Genomic DNA, 21944 nt, shown 5'->3' with positions numbered 1-21944 from the left:
AGTGAACAGGAGCCATGGCATGGCCCCTGTTCCCTTGCACTGGTCCCTCCTGGAGAAGGGACAGCCTCCCACAGGCCTTGTCCTCCCGCCATGGAAGAGGTGAAACTTTGATGTAGGAAGGTGCCATAAGGGAGCTGCCTTAGGAAGAAGAGAGCTCTCGTTCCTCTTGCCTGCTGCAATTGCTCCCTGGAGGTGGCAGAAGCTGCTGGTTTTGAACCTGAGATGGAACTTCACTTCTTCAGACATTTTGTTAGTGCTACTGCCCCTTTCTCTTATGATTTCTGTGTTGAACCATCTGTATGGCCCACTGTCACTCAGATTCACCTGGAATCATGGACTGTTTAGGATTGAAAGGCACCTCTGGAGATCATTTAGTCCAACTCCCCCATGCCAAAGCAGTTTGCAGAGGGTTTCAAAAGCTGCCTGAGAAGGACATCACTGGTGCAAAAGGAAGACAAGGTGGACACATTCCAGCACATCTGAGTGGTCATTGTTTCAACAGGGACCAATTTTGGCAGCAGCCTGAAGAGCCCCATCAATGTCCTTGGAAAGATGATGGGCTCTTGCTGTCCTGGAGTGGGTGCTGTCTGCATTCCCGGTGAAGGGGTGACCAAGGAGAAGATTAAATGCACAGTTTTTTACACCTGTGATTTTTTATGAAAGCATGTACTGACAGGACAAGGAGAAATGGCTTCTAACTGAAAGAGAATAGGTTTAGATTAGATATGAGGAGAAAAAAATTACTGTGAGGGTGGTGAGGCTCTGCAAGAGCTTGCCCAGAGAAGCTGTAGGTATCTCAGCCCTGGCAGTCTTCAAGGCCAGGCTGGATGGTGCTTGAAGCCACCTGGTCTAGTGGGAGGTGACCTTTTAAAAAAGTCCCACTAACAGTGGGCTTGGAACGAGATGATTTTTCAGGTCCCTTCCAACCCAAACCATTCTATGATCCTATGCTTCCCACCCAGGCCAACTCACCCTTTCAACAGTGAGCTGCCACTTGTAAAATCTATGATTGGTGGCATCCAGGGAAGCAGTTACTACTTTAAAAAAAAATCCCCTATGGATCTGATGTCAACTTTCTTTTGAGATGTGTCTGATCCAATCTGTCCCATTGGCTCCTGTCCTCTTAGTTTGACAGTGTTTATACAAATAACCCTTTTCCCCCAAGTAGCTGCTGAGTTTATTTTGTACCAAGAGATCTTACTGTCCTGCCTGGGTCTGAAACCTGCTCTTGGAGAGGAGAGGACTTGGGGCAAATCTTCTTGTGTTAATCTTCTGCAAAAATCCACAAGGATGGAAGGATCTCAGAGCTATCTGCACACATGGCATTGGAAGCTATCCTAAGAGGCAGGAATCTCACCTGCATGCCATGAACTCAGCTTGGTCCAGCAAAGTCCCTTTTCTTCAATGAGAAGTGCCTGCAATCACTGAGGATGGAAGGATGGAAGGATGGCTCCTTAGCCTGCAAGGAAGTGAAGTTTCACCCATAAATGTTATTGCTGCCTTTCAAGACCACCAGTAAAGAATTTCCCCCTGGCCCTTCCAGGGATGTCACACATTTTAATTCTCTTTGCAGCAGGAAAATACACCTATTTTAGAGATTTTAATCCTAATATATACTGAGGTGATTAGAATCTTCCTGAAGTTAGAGAAATTTAATCTCATGAAAATGGGAAGAGAGGCTGAGATAAAGTTGCCCTTGGAGACAGATCTGAAAGGCGGCTCCTCTTCATGGCATTTCCTCTCAGGCAGAGGCTGCAGGAGGCAAAGCAGAGGTTTTACACTCCTGTGCTGTGCTTCTGTGTCAAATACACCAGTCCACAGTGTCAGGTCACAGCATTCCCACCTTTGCACTGACAGGGAGCCAAAGTCACCTCTGTCCACTCAGGACAAAAGATGGATTGGAAGTTGTACATAAACAGAGAGTAAAGGTGTTCACAGCAGGATGTACATCTATCTTAGGCTTTCATATCAGATTTTCTTCATAGTGCAAGACTAATTAGTCAGAGACAAAAAATTAAAATGACACATTAAAATGCCTACAGTTCACATCTATTACATGTTTTTAAATCTATTATTCTACATTCCGCATTTAGGGGTAAAAAGAAAATATTGTTGTCAATTATAAAATGCTAAAGATAGCTCTATACTTTTTTAAATGAACAATGATAAAAGCCTTGAAAAATTCCCTTTGATGTGAATGGAGTCTTCAGCATTTTGAAATACAATAAGATGGATTAATTGCTACTCATTAGGCAGCAAGTTGGGACAGCTTTGAATGCGCATTCTCTTCTTGGCATTAGCTATTGCCTGGCTGAAATAGCCAGCTTTTGTATTTACTCCTGTCTTCTCTAATAATAAGCAAATTGGAGATCAGGGCTAGAAACACTGAAGTGCTCTCTATCTTTTGTCCAGAACAATTGTATATTGTCATGATTTGTTTATCTTTTTTGAGCTACAGCTAATTATTGTAAAGGTTATTTGAATCAATATGAGATCCGAGCAGAAATAACATCTGCAAAATTGCTTATTAGGAAGCTATTTTATGCTAGTGTTACTGTAACATCCATTTTGTGAACAAATTGTTGTTTCTTATGTCGTTTTTTTTTCTTACATGAAAAGTTTTGCATTTGAAATACTGGTACAGGTTTTAGGGCTTCTTGAATTAATACTGCTCTGTTGTGCTTACTTCTCCTCATACTGTCTTAAGATTTTTTTTACTCCCAAAGTCATAGAAAACATGGTATTCAAAGCCCCATTTGTCATTCTAAGATAACAGTTTTTATTTTTTTGCTTAAGAACTTGTTTGAACTGATTGATTGAATTATTCTTCTGTTTATGTTGGATTAAAAGAAAGTCAAGCACAAATCCTTTTGTGCTTGTCATGTAAAACTCTTGTTTCATGCAGGGCTTTTATAGATATTAAGATTTATAAATGAATTATACTGGGGAATTATTATTATCTAATTTAACTATGTATTTTGCATTCCAAAATGAATTGTGAAAAGCAAACCTCAAGGGCCTGATTCATTAAAAGTTGTAGTCTTCTTGCATTAGATGCTTAGAGCTTGCATCTTCCAAAAACAAAGTGTGTGAAACTGCAGCCAAAAGCAGTCGGCTAGAACACGAGGCACATCTTGATCTCCCCTGCAAAGATGATATTTTAGGGATTTAGTGGAACTAGACCAGTTTTCCACTGCCTGGACTCTAAACACACCCTGGTAACATTCATTACTAATTATGTACCACAGTGCAGAAGACTTTTACAAGCGGAGGGCAAGCTAGGGGTGTGAGTGCAGCCTGTTGCTCACTCCAGTGTCATTCCTGGGCAGCAGCAATCCCATCTGAGCTCATCAATTAAGTAGGGTCAAACCAGGTCAGGGCCAGATGGGACCTATCCAAGGAATACCTTAAGCTCCAGCAGGATTTAATGATCCAGTAGGAGATGCTGTCCCCCCAAGCCTCTGCTGAATCTCAGCACAGGGCTGCAGCTTGCTGGGCCAAACTTTTATTTTACTACATCAGTGTAAACCAATTGGGCTGAAAGAAATTATTCCAGCTTTACAAACCAGCACAAGTGAGAGCAAAACCAACCTCTTTCTGTTTTGGACAAGATAGGAAATCAAAATCTTAACTATTTGCAGTCATTAAAAATCCCACAATGTTCCTGTTTTAGAGTAGGGGTGTTAACCCATTTGTCCTGGCCAAATTCCAGCCCGGGTAATTACTGTAATCTGCCTGTGTAAATTACCCCTGCCGTTTTAATTGGATATATTCCTTCTCTTGCTGCCTAAAGTGTGATGTAATACCATTGTGTGTTATTAATCAGTTACCAGGTTTCATCCCAGAATTGATGGGTAGAGAGCCTCATTCCCTCCTGGTTACGAGTGCTCTCTATTACAGCATGAGAAACCCCCAACATACACTTGTTTTTAAGTGGCAGACGAGCTAATATTGCAATCTAAATAATCAGCTTTAAAATATGGCTATCCCATTTATTTTTGAAGACCATGAAGTCTGCTTGATTATACAAGCACAGGCAGCTTGCAGCTCTCCAAGATGATCTGGAGCTGAAGGTGCTTTTTTGCCAGTGCAACTCAGGACCTCGAAAGTGTTTGTATTTGACTTTGAATTTGATTTCTGTCATGTTTGAATGTAAAGTTTCTTTGGGAAAAGCTGATCTTTCCACTGTGCAAAGATTCCCAAGCCTACAAAAGGTGAAACTTCCCGTTGGAGTTGGCCTGATGTACCAGACCAGATTTGTCACCACGGGGAAGCTCTATGGGGGTTGTTGAAACACCTCAAAACTAGCTCTGTTGCAAAGATTGCCTTTGTGAGCTGTCATTCTAAAGGTTTTTCCCTTTCTCTCCACCCTCCTGAAAATGTAATCAGCCAAAGAGGATGAGAGGAATGGCCCCACAAAACACAGATCATTCTAGGGTGAAAAGCAGCAATTGGTAAGAAGGAAGGCACATACCAGTTTGTGTCGTAAAAGAAAAAAATGTTTTCTCCCTCCAAAAATCCCAGTCACTGTCCCTAAAATTCAGGATCAGCAGATTCACTGTAATGGTGACTAAGAGCTCCCCAGAAGAGTTTGAAGGAAGTGTAAATCTTCAAAAATTTTTCTTAGTTCATGTGTTAGGGTGGGATTTGCCTGCTGTAACTGTTGCTGGGTGTCCAGGCTCCTATTCTAGTCCTTGGATGGCAATGACATTACAGAAAGTAATGCACTTCAGTTGGTTTCAGTGCCTCACAAGGCAGAAATAAATACAGCTTCTCCTGGAGCTGCACTAACACTAGCAGAGAATAGCCAGAGACTTTAGAGGGATAAAGCAAGTCAAGAAGAACAGTTTCATAGACATAATCTACCTCAACTCCCAAGAATGGACTTTAATAGCCCTGACAAAGCTTTTACTTTTAAATTCTCCTTTAGTTTAGCTCCATCTGATAGTGGATCCAGAAGAATCTGTGCCCTTGGCAGAGGCACAGGCACATCTTGATGTGGTGGCACAGGCATGGCTGGGGGCAGGCAGGAGGGGAGCCTGTAGTGCCCCAGCAGGTCTGGAGAATAACAAGGTAGTGACAAAAGCAGCACTCACAGGGTTTTGGAGATTGCTAGGACCCAGAGGCACATGTGTCCTGTATCATTTATTTTACACACAGGGCACAGATCCCCTGAAAGTTGGTTTTTGGTAGGATTCAGCAGGCTGTGTGAGACTCTCATGGTTTGGCATTTCCAAGCCAGCTCTGCTTACAAAAAAAGGGTGGAACAGAAAAATCTGGCAGGTCTAGATCTCCATATTGCTTCAGGAAATCTCACTTTCATCTTTTCATGATGGAGGGTCCTTCTTGCTGTGCAAGAGTGTAGAGGGGTCTGGGGAGCTGCATGAACCTCAGGATTCTGCCACTTCTTAGCACCCAGCTAAACACCTCTGTAGCCTGCAGACATCCAAAGGCAGCCAGTAAAACATACCATGCACAAACCTCCTGTGCACACCCTCCCACCCTGGGGCAGGCAGGGCTGAGAGCCAGGGCTGGCCTCCAGCTCTTCACCAGAGAGCTGCTTGTGCTTCTATTGGAAAGCTGCAAGTTTTGTGAAAGGACTGAGTTGGTCCCTGGCACATAGTGTGCTCAGGACGACCGGGTGTGGGCTCACCCTGAGGCACAGGGATGGTCTAGCACAGTGTCAGTACACCCTCAGGGTGCACAGGGAGTGCTGAGCCGCTGCTGCGGTCAGGGAGCTGAGCACAGGGCTGTCCTGCGGCTAACTGCAGGTGCAGGATGGTGCTGAGCACAGGGCTGTCCTGCAGGCTCACACCCTGCAGGGTGCACAGGGGATGGTGCTGAGCACAGGGCTGTCCTGCAGGCTCACACCCTGCAGGGTGCACAGGGGATGGTGCTGAGCACAGGGCTGTCCTGCAGGCTCACACCCTGCAGGGTGCACAGGGGATGGTGCTGAGCACAGGGCTGTCCTGCAGGTGCACAGGGGATGGTGCTGGAGCAGCTCCTGCCCTGCTCCACCTGCTGCTCTCCAGGCTGTGTCCCACAGGGGATCCTAGCACAGCTCAGGGAAGCACACTCAGCAACAATCCCTCTCCTTCAGTATCCACAGCTTTCACACAGGGAGCTGGGAGTTGTTTCTCCTCAGGGCTTTGTTGGGTTTTTTTTTTTCTTCTTAAACCATTTTTCCCCCCTTTTAATGAATCAGACCCTGGGTGAAAATAATGCATTTGTTTAAAGCTTATATTTAATGTTGAGCAAGCTGCTCTTCCTTTGTCTCTTACTATTTTGTTCATATTTTGCTAAGAGTCTGCTATTCTACACAAGCATTTTAATAAACTGTTTGTTGTTGTATCCAGGTAACAAGCATGGTAAGTATTTTGACTAAACCAAGTATTATGTACCTTAGCTGTGCTTGGCAGAATTTTTTTGGCTAGCTTTTCCTGTACTTTCAGCCTGTGCTGTTTCTAAAGGAGCTATTCAAAGGAAGAAACTGCTCACCTATAGTACTACTACATACAAGCTTTGGAGGGAGCATATGTGCAAAGTCATATATCACACATAAGAGCATGCACCTCTTGCCAGCATGCTTGCTACTTTGCTTGTAAAATAAAAGCAGAAAAAAACCCAACCAACCCAAAACATCCTTGCCTAATACTGCTTGTGTTCCTTCATTCTAAGTGTCACACCTACATATTGATAGTTATTAATCCAGTACTTCTGGATGAGGAGCCCTGCTGTACCAGCGTGTAGCAGTCTGTTGTTTTCTCATCTTCCCTGACCTAAGACATCCCCCTGGTTAATTCTGTTGCATTAAGAGGCCTTCCCTTTCTGTCCTGTGACCATCCCTGACTGGCAGTGGCTGGGACTCAAGTGCTGCTCTAACACAAGTAACTGATAACAGCCCACCTTTTCCTAAACTCCTTCCTGTGTGCTGGAAAAAAGCAGGGATTTTATGGCTGGTAGCTCTCTGTGGGAGCTCTGTAAATCAGTAAAATGCCACAACTGAACATTTAAGATGTCATTTACATGTTTGTGACCTAACTTTGGAAATGCTTGTCATAAAGCTGAATCCAAAATGTCCCTAAGCATGAAGAAAACTGTCCCTGTTTGCGAGTCAGCCGCAGTTCTGTGTTCTCATTTTACAGGGCAATATGAAAGGCAGACTTCTCTTAGATGGAAATGATAGAGCTCAAATCTCAGTGCTCCCTGTCCTGCAGGCAGAGCTGAGCCTCAGGAGCACTCCCTGTTTAGCCCAGCCTGATTTAAAATCAGAATTTGCCCAGATAAACAACTGGGCAGTAGTTTGCTGTGCCAGAGCTTCCTGTGTGTTGGCAGAGCAGACTGTGAGAATTCAGGTCTACCATGCATGTCTGAGAGGAGGTTTTGCCTTGAGGTAGTTTGAGTGTTAGCCTCTGTGCTGTATTTTTTTTTTCCCTGCATGGTTTGCTATTTTTGCATTTTCTGTGTGGCTTTTTAAGTTTTTAGTTACGTGCTTGTAGCTGCAGTTATTTAATGTCATTTGTTGTGCCAAATGTTTTAAGACTCCGTGTAATTGTCATATTAAAGGATCAGACAGCAAAGGACAAAGCACTCCAGCACATGGCAGCAATGTCATCAGCTCAGATAGTCTCAGCTACTGCTATTCACAACAAGCTGGGCCTGCCAGGAATTCCCCGTCCTACATTTCCTGGGGCACCTGGGGTAAGTCCCAAAAAAATCCCTGTATTCCCTAACAACGTTCCGTAGAAAACTAAGATGGAATGAGTGGATTAATGCTTTGACTTGAGTTTGCAAAAGGAATCGTGCCTGTTCAAAAATACCCCAAGTCCTTCCAACAAAGAGAACAACTGTGGGCCTGTTTGTTTGTTTTTCCTCTTTCAGTTTTGGCCGGGCATGATTCAAACGGGGCAGCCTGGATCCTCGCAAGAGTAAGTCTGAAAATTCAAAAGTGTTTTTTCTCTATGCAGTGTGAAGGGTGGCTTGTGCACTCTGGGAGATCAGCGAAGCAAGAACTTGCAAATTTTTCCAAAAAGGAGGTAAAGACAGTTTCAGGGAAAGAAAGAGCCTTTATAGTGATGTCAACCCACTTTCAAAAAGTTATAAGGGATCCCAGACCTCGAAACTGAGGCTGAATACCAGATGGGCAATCTCCTTTGTGTCCCCATAGTTCAGTGTCCTCTGGGAGTCCCAGCAGTGCCCACCTCTGGGTGTAATTCTCCCCCCCACTATTCCCTCTGTGCTGTCTGTCTGTTAAATATGCTCTGCAAGGAAGAGATATGTTTGTGGGTGAAGGTCATCAGGCACCTATTCTCCTATACTGTGTGACTCTTAATGGAATTTCCTGTGGATGGCACAATGTGTGATTTTTGTGCACCTCTTTATTGCAGTGTCAAGCCATTCGTTCAGCAGGCCTATCCTATACAGCCATCAGTCACAGCTCCCATTTCAGGTAATCCTCCCGTTTATCCTCTGCCTTAAAAATACTTGAATTTTGTACTGGATGTGATTTATTAACTTCTGCCCTGGGCAGAGCCACTGCTCAGGATCTCATGTGTCCTCCAGCCAAAGGAAACATCAATCCCAATGTCCTATATATATATATATATATATATATATATATATCATCCTATATTATATCTTAGGGAAAATCATTGTGTTTGGGCTTTTTTTAGGTAGGAAGCACTAATGCATATGCAAGGAGTTGTGATGTGTAAATTCTAGTCAGCACTCTGTATTGTAGGAATTACTGTAAAAAATGAGTAATAGGATGAATGTTTCATTTAGAATAGCTGTGTAATAAGAATACACCTTAATTTATTTTAAACTGAGCCTAAAACCCCTCCCAACATCATAAATGTTTAGCCTTAAGTATAAAACTTCTCTATGTATCAGGTTGTTTATAACTCATCCCCTCCTGGAGGTCCTGCTTTGCCTGGTACCACTTTGATAAGTACCTAATTTTATTCTGAATTTCACTGCTCAACTTGATCAAGCCCTTCCCATGGCTACTTCCCTGCTACTTTTCCCAGGTTCCTTCCATGCCTGACTTCATGAAAGCTCATTATTTCTTTGCAGATGATTTCTCATGTTATGTCTCCCTTGCCAAATGACCCCAATGCTTCTGACTCTGTGTAGCAAGTTTTTGACTCTTACCCAATTCTTTATGATTTTCTAACTTGCTGCTATTTAATGCTTTGAACTAAAGCTATTTTTCTGCATTCATGAGAATGCCCTTTTCTTGACATCTCTAATTTATAACATTATTTTCTAAGACAGGTATTTTCTATTGTCTTCTTTTACCCATCCATGTTTTCTCTCAGAATAGGAACATCAGTATTTCTAAATCTGACAAAACTCGTACATGAGTTTTTGCTTCATTGGAATTCCTGTTCATGTCTAGCCAGTGACTTTTGTAATTCCCTGTTTTGCACAAGCCTCACATCTTCATTGCCTAAATTTTGGGGTTGGGGTCAGGTGCCACATTCCCTTTATGGGATATGTTCACATGCTGCCTCTGACCTCTCCCTGCTTCTCAGCCTAGTCCAGGATAATCTTTATTCTCGTACTTCTGGTGCCTCTCCCCTGCTTTTCTTGTTCCTGTATCTCTCCCAAGATGAGTTCTGCCTGTGAGCTGCTGCCTTTTCCTCTTCCTTTACAGTTTTCTTTCCTTCTTGTCCAATTTTCTACAATGAGGACCAAGAGAGAGCATTTATTCCTTCTCTTGAGGTGAATTAGAGAGGATGGTTAACATCCCTTCTCTATCTAGATCATGTCATTCTCTCTTTATAATCAATTTGAAACATTTTTTTTTTCTTTTTAGAGTATGATTCAGCTCTCTACAGTAATTATTTATTATTAGCTGTATCATAATGATGCCTAAAAGCTCCAAAAGAAGTCAAGACCCAATGTGCAAATACGTAGTAAGAGACAGTCCCTGCCTTGGAGAGCTTGTACTCTAAATAGGAGAGGGGAATTGAGAGTGGCAGCAGAAACAGGCAAAAAGAGGGGTGATTTACCTGTGACATGTGGCACATTAGGAGCCAGAAATGGAGTCAGTTCTCTTGACTCCCAAGGCAGTCATGTCTCCTGTGAGCCTTGATGCCAGTTTCCAAGGAAGGGTGCAGCTGTAGGTCCAGGTGAAGTCTCTAATAAATCTCTGTAATCTAGTCTATGATTTAAACAAAAATTCTACAGTGAGTTACAGCCCCAAGGAAACAAAGTAGTAGTAGTAGTAGTAGTAGTAGTAGTAGTAGTAGTTTTCTTTCTGCCACTATTAGATTGCTGGGCTGCCGCCTCTTTTTCTACACATTACCCTGAGTTTTTCCAATTTTAACTCATCCTGAATTAATTACTTGCTAAAATTAATATACATATCCAAGGGCCCCATGCATAATTCCCAATTATTTTTAATGGAGAAAATATGAACTGAGGAAGCTTCCTGATGAAGATGTTTCCTGTGTTTCAGGCTTTGAGCCCACATCAGCTCCTGCTCCCTCCGTGCCTGCGTGGCAGGGCCGATCGATCGGTACGACCAAGCTCAGGCTGGTGGAGTTTTCAGCTTTCCTTGAGCAGCAGAGGGACCCTGAATCAGTAAGTATTTCTTGCCCTTGTGTCCACTGATCCTCAGCTTTGCTCCTCTACTCCTGATCTTCAGCTTTTCTCCTTTGCTCCCCACCCTCTGGGCACGCCTTCCATCATGTATGATGGAATACTCCCGGTGTCTCTGTGCTCACTGCTGCTCTGTGCAATATTCCTCTCACCCTAGGACTGTGTTTTCCTTTCTTGCCCTCTTTTTCCTCATTTGCAGCAGCCAGAGGCCTCTGTGAGAGCAGGCAGGGTTTGCTCTGGCGCCTGTCTTGCTGCTGACCTAGTTTAGCAGGTGTACCAAATTGCATTGTGTTCTTGGCAAGAATTCAGTGCTTGAACTCTAAGTTAAAGCCTAATCTGTTTCCTAACCAAAACAAAATTGAGGACTTGCCCAGAAAGAGTGCATATTGCATACTGGATTTTTTTTTAATGAAGTTTTAAATTTTCTTTTAATTTTTAGTCTGTATACTATACCTGCAAGGGTAGTTCCTGAAGTTGGCTGTAATGTTTCATTACTCCAGTAAGCCTTGAACCTTGACATTAATCACCATATATTTACCAAGAGCTAGGTAGCCTAGCACTGATTCTACTGCATTGCAAATAAATTGAAAGAACTTCTTTCAGCTGGAACCTGAGAATTTTTTTCGAGATAATTTCTGCAAAGCAAATACTGTCCTGAATGGGTGATGTGGACAGGCCATTTTTGTTCAGATTCCTCTCAAAATACAGTAGCCTGGAGAAGAGAGAAGCTATCATTTTCTTTTTGTAATCCAGCACTGGAAACCATAGCATGAATGGGCTCTGGCCAGGGGTGTTATCCTAGGAGTGTTTACCCTGCACTGTGGGGATTGGAGACATAGCCCAGAAACCTTACAACAGAGGAATGCTCCTGGCAGGGACACATCCCTGTGAAAATACACCATATCTCAGCTGTCCATGCACCCACCATGTGGCAGGGTGCTGCTTTGCTGAATGGCAGCTTTGCCAGCCTGAATGAGCTTTGAGGTGCAGCAAATGTTTGGCAGCAGGTACGGTTCTCTCAGTGCTCACCTGGCTGTCGGGCATTCCTGCTTTCCCTGGAATCCCTTTGCCTTCCCGTGGTCTCATGGCAAGCCTGCCTCTGGTGGGCTTCACCTCAGAGTCCTCCAGGCCACTCTGGAGCTCCTCCTCCACCCCCAGCCCTGAGTCCCTCTGGGCAGCAGTTTGGATTTCTGCTGCCTGGGTACAACAGCCAGGTCTCCCCAGCAGTCACCCTTATCCACGCACAGATCCCCCAGCCCTTGCTGACCCCATGGAATGTGTCCTGCTGGTTTATGGGCTCTGCCATCCCCAGCCTGCCCCACACTAGGATGTGTGTGTGTGTGTGTGCTCCAGGTTACTGGGAAAACAGGATGTGGCCACGTGATGCTCAGCCTTGCTGTCTGTGTTTGAATGAAATCTTACTTCTCTGCAGTCTCATTGGCTGTTTTGCCACCTAATTATCCCTCTTTCTGGAGGTTTTTATAACATAAATCTATATACAAAACCCCTGTGCTGATGTGGTGGGGTGCCTCTGTATCTGGGTTTTTATGTGAGAGGGAGCAAACAGGGGCTGGGCAGCCGAGCAGCTTTGGCACTGCAGGGATACAGTGGAGGTGTGAGTAGAAGCATGGCTACCCAGGATGGCCCCACAAGTACTGTGAAGCCTTCTTTGGAGTAAACTAATATTATTTGAAATTCCTGAGGGTGCAGAGGCCCACTGGGTCTTGTCCCAGCTTGCAAGAAGACTGAGAAACCCACCCTTCAAATGCATTTATGCAGGAGGGTTTACAGGACAGGCAGGAGCATCAAACTACCCAGACTTGTTTTTAAAAAAAAAGAAGTTACTTGTACACTGAACACTGCAAAAATGAGACTCTAGGCAAAGCCAGTTCCCAATTTAGCTCATTCTTGCATCCAGCTGGGGCAGTGCTCTGCATGGGGACAGCCTGCAGCGTCCAGGCAGCTGCCATGGGCACCCAAGGATGAGCCCCTGTGGCACTGAGTGAGCATCACTGCCTGGGAAAGGGCAGTCAGGAGCAGGAGAAGGGTTGCTTACATTGAATTAGGTAAATTTGATTATTTGGCATTGAGAGGGCATTGGGAAAAGCCCCCAGGGCAGTGTGGGCAGTTCCCAGGGTGTTTGCTGGAGAGGCTCTGGGCAGACGCACTGGTGTGCAGGGGCAGCTCTGTGCCTCCTGCCAGCCTGCCCTGCCCAGTGCTCAGACCTCTCCACAAGAGCTCTCCTTGGTGAGAGCAAACCCCCAGCCTCCTGTAGTGCCACTGCAGACAATGTGAATTCTGCCTGCAGCTTTGCACACCTTTCTTGGTGGGGCTGTTTTACTGCAGGTACAGTTTGCACAGCAGAGGAAAAATGGGCTTTTATTACTTTCCACGTGAAATCAGTGACCTGAGTGTGTTTCCACAATGTGCACATGAAGTCCTGTAGGCATGTGCTGTGATTGCAGCATCTCCTTTGTGCCTCTGCTGACCTCAGAAATGAATGTATTTAAATGAATGTATTTGTGTGCTGCTACAGGAGACATGTGCAGGAGTTCTCCTCTATCTTCTGAAAAAGGGACACTTATAGATTCATTATATTGCTGACTTTTCACAGAAAATTACATAAATTAGGATCTTCATCAAATTCCAACATTTCATTAAACAAAGGTGACCCTTCCTCCCTCTCTCTCCCCAACACAAAACCAGAAAGCCTCATAGTACTAGAGGCAAGTATTCCAATTCCACATCAAACTGTAGCCTGGAAGTTTATTGAAAACTGTGTAATTGGGGACAGGACTTGATCCTGGCAGACCCCTTGCAGTCCCTATTCCTGGCCAGAAATGAGAAATTTAGGTTTGTCAGCTGTGGTGACTTCCATGGCCTGCAGTGGGGCTGTGCATGGGCACAAAGGTCCAACCACAGGGAATAATTCCTGCTAGGAGTGGGGCCTGCAGCATTTCTGTGGCTCTTCCAATGGCAAAAGGTGTATAAAAGATTTTTAAAAAGCTCAGTGCCAGGCAGTTTAAGAGGTTAGTTCAGATTGGGCATTCTGGAGGGTTGGAAATCAGCTCCACAGAGTCCTCTCACTTGTGGACAGCTGTTGATCTGTTGATCTTTTTCCTTGTTTAGACACAAAATTGTTCCATTTACAAAAGAGAAAAATATAGAAAGGAAACAATAAGGAACCCTCACTGTAACTCTGCATGGCAGAAGATAGTCTGGGGAACACAAGATGGCACAGTCGCAAAATATTGGAACACTGACTCTGCAGCTGAGGATGGGTAAAATTGCTCCACCTTTTACATGAAAATCAATTCAGTTTACAAATGTCAAGCTGTATTTTCTTTTTGTGGCATTTTGTGCTTAAGTACAATTCCTAAATGGTGCATAGAAGTTTCCCTTGCAGGTCCAAGCAGCAGCATTTCAGCTACCTTTGATCATTCCCTGCCCTGTATAACTCTGTTCTCAGCAGATGGAGCAGGTTTTGTGCCCATCTGTTGCTTCCAAGGCAGGTTTTCCTTAATGGGGGCTTTCCATTTTTATTCTAGCGGTTCTGTGAAAGTTCAGGACAAATGCTTAAACCAAGCAATCCCATGTTTCCTAACAAATACAAGCTGAGCATGCAGGCAGGTTAGAAAGGATCTAAGCAACTGACTGCTACACAAGCAGATATAAAATTCAAGGACTGTAATTGAATTGAAAATAATTCTTTATATTGAAAATATATCTTTTTATATATATATATATATATATACTGACATACTCAAGCTTGATTTTCAATCAGAGAAAAAAACCCTATCACCACCCAAAGAAAAAAGCCTTTTCTTTTTTTTTTTTGAGCATTTTTTAAAATAAATGCTGTCACATTTATTTAAACTGTGAGCACTTTAGAGAGCTTTACATTTAAAATATCTCTATAGGGCTAAACAGAACATGGCTGATGGACATTTTCAATATTAGTCCACCCGTCCAAACTGTCAGGTTGTATTAGGTCCAAATTTCAAAATGTATTTTAAAAAGTGGTGAAGAAATAAAACATTCTTTATGTTTTAATTCAGATTTTATTGTTGTTGTAAAAAGACTTTGTGAGCCCGGGGAGAATTGTGCCTGAGAACCAGAAAGGGAAAGCAATTGCTCAAGGGCCATAAAAACAGCCTGCCATCATTAGCCAAATGCAGTAAAACTCACCAAAGTTAATCAAACCACCTAAGTGATGAAAAATAAATGAGATATTTTCAAAAGAAGCCCTCCATCCTTGAACAATATCCATTGTTACAAGGATTGTTTATCCTTTCTGTACTCCCTGTAAACAGAATAAAAAGCAGTCCAGCATTTCAGTCACAAGGAAGTCCTTGCTTTAGTGTCTTTGTGATGTGAAAGGACAGGAAAGCAAACTCACATTAGGATGAATGTCTCAGAGCTGCAGACTCAGGACTGGAGGTCATTTTAATCTGGAATCAGAAAAAGTTTTGCTGAGCACAAGGCTCATTTATTTTGCCGTGCTGGAGAGCCGCTCGTTGGCCGTGGGATGCAAATGTTCATCTCTGTGAAATGTTCATTTTTGGGTCTCCATAGTTAGAAGTCCCAAGAAAGCACTGCAAAGAGGTCCAGTGTTGATGCATGGCACAGTTGTGAAGCTGTGGCATGGCAGCAGACTTCCCATCCTGCAGGATTCCTGGGGCACCTGATGGAATGCCAGGGCAGCTTCCCCAGCCCAGCTGTGGCAGGACATGGACTCTCCAGGGAGGGTCCTGGGGCCAGAACAGGGTCAGGTGTGCTGGGAGCCCAGCACCATTTATCCCCCAAAGCCGGCCCACAGCTGGAAAGCCTGCTGGGACCTGGCTGTGCTCTCCCTGCTGCCTTCATGGGTCTCTCTTCTTTCCTCAAATCCTCTGCCAGGGAGATCTCCCAGCAAAACTGGCAGTGCAGGGGACCCGTGGGGTGGGTTGGCACTGCAGTGGGGTGGGCTGTGGCTGGGATGGGCTTTGTGTGTGAATTCCCCACTCTGCCTGCCCCCAGCAGCTGTCCTGGCTCTCCCCAAGGGCTTTGCAGCTGCCTGTGCTCTGCCCTGCATCTCCCCAACTCGTCCTGCAGCTTCCCCTGCACCCACCCCAAAACCGCCTGGCTCCCAGAAGTTGGGAAACATCCCCTGCTCTGCTCTGCAGAGAGCAGATAATGACATGCTCACGTGCTCATTTGTGCCTCTGCTGCATTCAGTGGAGATGTAGATGGCCCTTCTTTGATAAGCAACTATTCAGTAGTTTGTTTTCTTCTGCTGTTGAAATGCGTGGCCCCGTGCCCTGCTCGCTGTGCACTGTCTAACCTCCCTTCCAAATGGAATTAATAATTCCCTCCATTTGCATTTCACAGATGTGCCTAGTGCAGTCTTTTTGGATGAAGGAGCATTATTACTCACAATTGACAAACCAAGAAGTTCAGGTGCAAAAGAATGAATGGGCCACTGATTTTGAGGGTCCCCTTTGATTTGTCATGAGCTTGATTTTGCAGAATACTTAACATTATTGAGAGCTTCCTATAGTCAGGCATAATTTTCCCATCTGAGCACTCAGCACTACTGGAACTGGGACTGCAGGGTCTTAAATCAGGCAGGCCAGAAGTGAAAGATGCATCTTCACTGTTACAGAAAAACTGATGGAAACGTTGTGTAAGCACCTTGCCCAAGCAGCCAGTCCCAGTTTCACACTGGGACTGCTGTGGCAGTAGCTGGGAAGTGTTGGGCAACATTGAGGTGTCAGGGAACTGCCTTCCCTCATCACCTGCCTCTCCACTTCTGCAACCATAAAGTCACCCAAAACCCCCTTTTACTTCACATTTCTGATTCAATCCCTGAGCAGATCCAGGCAGGAGTCTGAATGCAGGGAGGTCCATGAAAAACCAGGTTGCCCATGCAGCTGTATGGTAGCATACATCAAGAAAGTTCAGTTAACATTTCACAGGAATGTGTTAAAAACCTTAACAACAGGACTTGGTACAGACTCCAGTTAGAGCATTAAAATGTCATGTTTATAACTCCCAATCTGCTTCAGTGGAGGACAACAGCAGCAGGAATTAAATATTCCTAGTGTTTTGGTAGAAATAAGAAAACTTGTTGGCAGACCGAGTGATTTTCTTACATCAGCAGGAAATTAAAGAGTTTCAGATTTATGAGATACGGCAGCAGAGCTGAGGCTGGGCAGGGTTTGGGTTAGAGCTGCACACAGGCTGCTGATACACCAGTGCCTGGCTTCCAGGCAGCCCACCCCGCCTGGCTCCCCCCAGAGGCACAGTCACTGCTAGGGCAGGTGTGCCAGTGGGATTTGGGAGGGTTAAATCACAGCAGGAGAGTGCAGCACCCTCCTTGCACTCGGGGTGCTGTGCCCATGAGCAAGGTCATTCCCACAGAAACAGCTGCCACCTGCCTTCCTCCTTGCTTAGCATCTACATCACCCTGTGCATGGGGAGCCACTCACACACCCCCCACGTGCTGATCTGTATGGTTGTGCCAGAATATAAGGGCAAAACTGGTGAGGAGCTTTTGCAAATACACGTGCTGGCTGATAAAGGAGATGTAGGTGGTTTGCCTTTGTTCTGCACCAGCTTAAATGCTTGCATCCTCTGCCATTGGCAATTTGTCTTGGTTCTTTTAAATTCCTAAGTGGATTATAATTTTTCTCGTGGTATTATTTGACAACAGTCATATTTCATGGCTTTACTGCATTCTTTGGATAGTTAGAATTTTTCTAAGGGAAGGAGCTCAGCTTTAAGAGGTGGCCATCTCCAGGGCATGTCGTGTAATGCAGACACAGGAGACAGAGCTGGAAATGTTCTTCCTATTCTTGTGTACTTAGAAAATACAGGATTTGACTTGTGCTGGTTTATGGCACCTAAAGCACATTATTGCCCCTATGCCAGATGCAAATCCTTTAAATGCTTCGGTGTGACTAAATTCCTCAGCAACTAATGTACTTCAATGACTCTGGAATACTCAGTCTAAATCAACAGTGAATTCTCAATATAACAAGGATGTTTTTAAGCTTTTCAGACACTAATGGGCTCAAAGATATAGGCAGAAAACTTTGCTCCTTTGCCTTTATCCATGCATCAGTTGCTGTCGTGGAGCGTGTTTGTCTAAAAGCGATGGGGATCATTTCAGTATCCATTCACCCTGCTCCAGTACTGCATTATCATTTGTTAGTCTGCAGAAATATGCCATGTCTAATTAGCTTAGTAATGATTGTACTTAGCATAGGAATTGCAGCAACATAAGGAGAAAATAATCACACATTGCAATATCAAAATAAACATTTCTGTCCTAAGAATGTTGTCAGGTGATGTCATGCCATCTGTCCTACTGTACCCGCTCAGAAATTTTGCTGCAGCAGCATCTGGTGCTTTGGCGAGCTCTGCAGACAACTGTGGCAGCTTTGCAGCTGCCTCCAACTCTGCTTTTATATTTAAAGAGTATTAAGACTTCATGCTCCATGCCCCTATAAATGTGTTTGCTTTTGCTGAAGTTTGTATCCTGAGCAATTTGTATATTTGCCTGGCTTGCAGAATAAGGCACAGTGTGTGAATTGTCTTGGGAGTTTGCAGTGGCCAAACTGTAAAATGCAGCTCTCCCTTCCCCCTTCCCTCTTCCCTCCCCAGCCATCTTTGGACACCCTTTTGGGGAGGAGGATAATTTACAGGAGAATCTGAGCCCTCGATTCTGTTTCCATAAAAATGTGGTTATTTATACAACCTGGAACAACTCCAGCAGAGAAGACTGAGAGGAAACAATCCCCAATTTTTTTTGCTTGTGGAAATGCCTTAATGAGATATTATGTTTTCCTTTTTCCTTCTACAAAATTTAGAAAGAAATACAACCCTGCAAAAAAACCACAGGCTGTATCTCGTTTTTGGCCCCACACCCAGATGAGTGTTCTCTGGTTCTAAATTCAGATTTCACTGTGCTAGATGATTTTTTAATAGATTCCAATTTCATTTCCTAAGTGCAGAAATCCAGCCAGTCCATTTCCTTTTCCCCAGAGTTTTGGACATCTGCTAGGGAAGACTTTGCTCACACCGAAGGAAGGCTCTGAGTGGTTGCCCAATTCATTTAGATTTGTCACTTCAATTTGTTCATTCAGCAGGTACATTGTAAACAAAATAGCTTAAATGAGGTTTGCTTTGGGGTTTTAAATATTTTATTTGTGCCTAGCTTTTGGGAATTGCCCCTTATGTACAGCATCTGTTCAATGTGACAGGGTTCTGTAGTGTTCATTGACTGCGTATCAGCTTTCCCTTAACTGAGTTAGCAAAATGTTTTGTGATCTGCGTGGGGAAAACCCCCAGTGTTTAATCCTGCCACTCTGGAGCTCCTTCACTCTGCTCTCGTGACCCTGGGAGGTGCTGATTGACTGCTGGAGGGTCTTTCCGGTTTCTTTCCTGGTGTTCATCCTTCCAGTTTTGTTTTGGGTGCTGAAAGGTTCTCTTGGGGGAATGGCAGCCCCTAAAAGATCATGTTGGACTCGTTTGGGGTAGAGTTCACTGGGCCAAGGATGTCCCCCAGGCAGGAGAGGCACTGCCAAGGTGATTGCTGTGATTATAATGAGGTGTGATGGGATGAAGTTAAGAAATAGGAAATTGAGGCTGAATGTGTTTTGGCAGGGATGGTCATCTACAGAGCTGGCTCCCGAGGGAAGGGGGAAAGGTTGGGCTCTTTAATATTACATGGGTTGAAATACAGGAGGACAATGTCTGTAGGAACAACAGTACAGAGTAACTGGCCTTCTTGTCATCCTGCAGCCAAAAGGAAATGCCCTCCATCTCTTCTAGTTGAGATGTGCTGCAGATAGAGGTTTGCAGCGTGCAGGAGTGGGCTCTGTGGCACGAGGCTCTGAGGACGCAGGCCATTAAAACTCACTGTTTAAAGGAGCAAAAACAGGCTTTCCTCCCGAGCACATTCATCTTTGTATGCTCAGTGAGGGGCTCTTTATCACCTTGCTGCCACTGGGCCTTGCAGTGTAAATTACCCCCTTGCAGAGACCTGTGCTTTGGGGCTTGCAGTGGGGACACAAGGTTTTTTATTTGATGTTGACCCTTGTTCACAAGGGTGTGTGCCACAATCAGTGAAGTTGTTCCTGGGAACCATACTGCAGAAAATCCCAGTGCCAGGAGCGAGTCCCTCCGTCCATCAGAGCACAGCCCCGCACCGTTCCTCTCGCTGATTTCCCTGTTTCTCCCTTGCAGTACAACAAACACCTCTTCGTGCACATTGGACACGCCAACCATTCTTACAGCGACCCCTTGCTGGAGTCGGTGGACATCCGTCAGATCTACGACAAATTCCCCGAGAAGAAGGGCGGCCTGAAGGAGCTCTTTGGGAAGGGGCCTCAGAACGCTTTCTTCCTCGTCAAATTCTGGGTGAGTGAGGTGTGAAAAACGCCAATCCCTTGTTTTTAAATTTTTAAAAGTTTAATAGTAATAAAATGGTTATAAAAATAGTAACACAATCAGAGTAATAATAATTTGGACAATTTGGATTAGGACAACATGAGACAATAAATAGAAAGAGTTACGGATGGCTGGGTACCTTTTCTGGGCAAAATAAGCCCGAAAAAGGACCCAAGTTAACAGAGGATTAACCCTTAAAAGCAACAGCCTGTTGCATATTCATACACCTCATACATGATGCATAAATTCCATTCAAACACAGAGTTCTGTCTGGTCAGTGTCAGCTTCTTCCTCTGAATCCTGACAGCGCCTTCGAGGCAGGAAGAAGTTTGTTTGTTCTGATAATGGAGCAATAAATTCTCTTTCTCTGAAAGATTCAGGTGTCCTGTGGCTGCTATCTCGCTGCGAGTCCTTTCTTAAAAAAAAGTATCTTACATTGCATAGTTTCTATTTTAACATTTTTTATAACCTAAAACTATATTTACCACACTATTTAAGAGAATTAATACAGCATCACTTTCTAACACAACACATATAATATTCATTTCAATATTTGCCAAAAGCCAATAATAAAATACACATTTTTCACATAAGGCGTGGAGGGGAGGACTCTGCTGCCCAGCAGGCTGGGGGAGGTGTTTCCCCCTGTGGAAGTTGCCTCTGTTACCCTGCAGAGCTGTTTGCCCTGCAGCTGGCACACAGCTGGCAGCTCCCAGCAGCCAGGGCAGATGTGCCCCAGCTCTGCCTGGCTCTGCACGGCTGGGCAGCGGCCAGCAGGTACCCAGAGCCCCGTCTGGAGATGGGAACTGCCATCTAGTGGTCCAGGGGAAGGCAGGGAATGGAGCCTGCTTTTGGGTGTTTCCGAGGTGCAGCTGCTGCCAGGTGCAGGGGGTGTGAGGATCAGCCCTGCCATCAGCCCGTGCTTGTGCAGGGAGGACCAGGCAGGAGGGAGCTGAGACAGCTCTGAGCCTGGGAGGCTCACAGGGCTGTTTTCTTGAAGCACATCTGCTTTCTCCTTACCTTTTTGGATAGCCATAGGATTCTGCTCCATAACTTATCATGTTCAGAGCAAGGGTGAAAAATTAATTGGAATGGAGGGCTGGGATGCTGCATGTTGATCTAGTCATGATGAATTCCATTGACAAGCCAGGTTTTTCTCTATGTATTTGCAAAATATCGTGTTAGCGACATAATCATAAAATAATAAAATCATTTAGGTTGGAAAAGGTCTCTAAGATCTTTGAGTTCAACCATCAGTCAAATCCACCACTAAACTACTAAAAGGTTCATCCAAAAGGATCAGCAAATCTGCAGGCTGAGCCTCATGCTTATACTGAAGCTTTTTATACTCACTAATTTGTTGGGGTACTTTTTTGTTGTATACTCTTTTCGTAGCAGCAGTTAGCATTTAAATTTTTTCTTTTAAAACTTCACTAAAAGGGGCATATTCAGGGTTAAATTACAGGGGGGACAGGTTGAGGCTGAAACCAGAAGAGGTTGATCTGGAACCACTGCTTATGATCAGATTTCCTTGAGTTTATCTATGGGATTTGAAATACTCTACACCTTATAAATCCCACAGACTTCATATCTTTCCAAGAGCTTCTGTGTCACCAGATTTAGGAGTGGAAACTGGAATGAAGGAAACTCTTTTTTTCTCAAATCTGGATGTAGAAGGACTAAGCCACTGAGCAGAAGCTGTGTTGGACTGCAGAAGAAACCCATTGAGAAATTCATGGGGCTTAAAACTGGGCCTGTGATGTGTAGAACAAGTGTTTGAGGGCTGGCTGAGCAAAGAGGCCAGAAGAGCAGACAGCAGAGCAGTGGGAGCTGAAACACAGTGGGTGCCAGTGGCCTGGAACAGGCAGGTGAGAATGTGGGGTCAAAAAGAGGGAGGCAGT

The 21944-nt window shown here is 44.5% G+C and overlaps 1 protein-coding gene across 7 annotated transcripts in view; it reads left to right on the top strand.

Moving 5' to 3' along the window:
* TEAD1 (TEA domain transcription factor 1) overlaps positions 1-21944 on the top strand; it is a 156333-nt gene that overhangs the window by 116746 nt on the left and 17643 nt on the right. For 4 of the 7 annotated variants that reach the window (XM_030948941.1, XM_030948945.1, XM_030948944.1 and 1 more), the window contains 5 exons: positions 7567-7701; positions 7882-7928; positions 8388-8449; positions 10466-10590; positions 19840-20013. In XM_030948941.1, the coding sequence (XP_030804801.1) occupies positions 7567-7701; positions 7882-7928; positions 8388-8449; positions 10466-10590; positions 19840-20013 (543 nt within the window). Of the gene's footprint in view, positions 1-6356; positions 6369-7566; positions 7702-7881; positions 7929-8387; positions 8450-10465; positions 10591-19839; positions 20014-21944 lie in introns of all 7 variants that reach the window. The other 3 variants (XM_030948940.1, XM_030948943.1, XM_030948942.1) reach the window with 1 other exon arrangement.

The sequence above is a fragment of the Camarhynchus parvulus genome, chromosome 5, assembly GCF_901933205.1.
Source record: "Camarhynchus parvulus chromosome 5, STF_HiC, whole genome shotgun sequence".
NCBI lineage: Eukaryota > Metazoa > Chordata > Aves > Passeriformes > Thraupidae > Camarhynchus > Camarhynchus parvulus.
The sequence above is the reverse complement of the archived record's forward strand: the minus strand, read 5'-3'. Positions and strand labels throughout refer to the sequence as shown.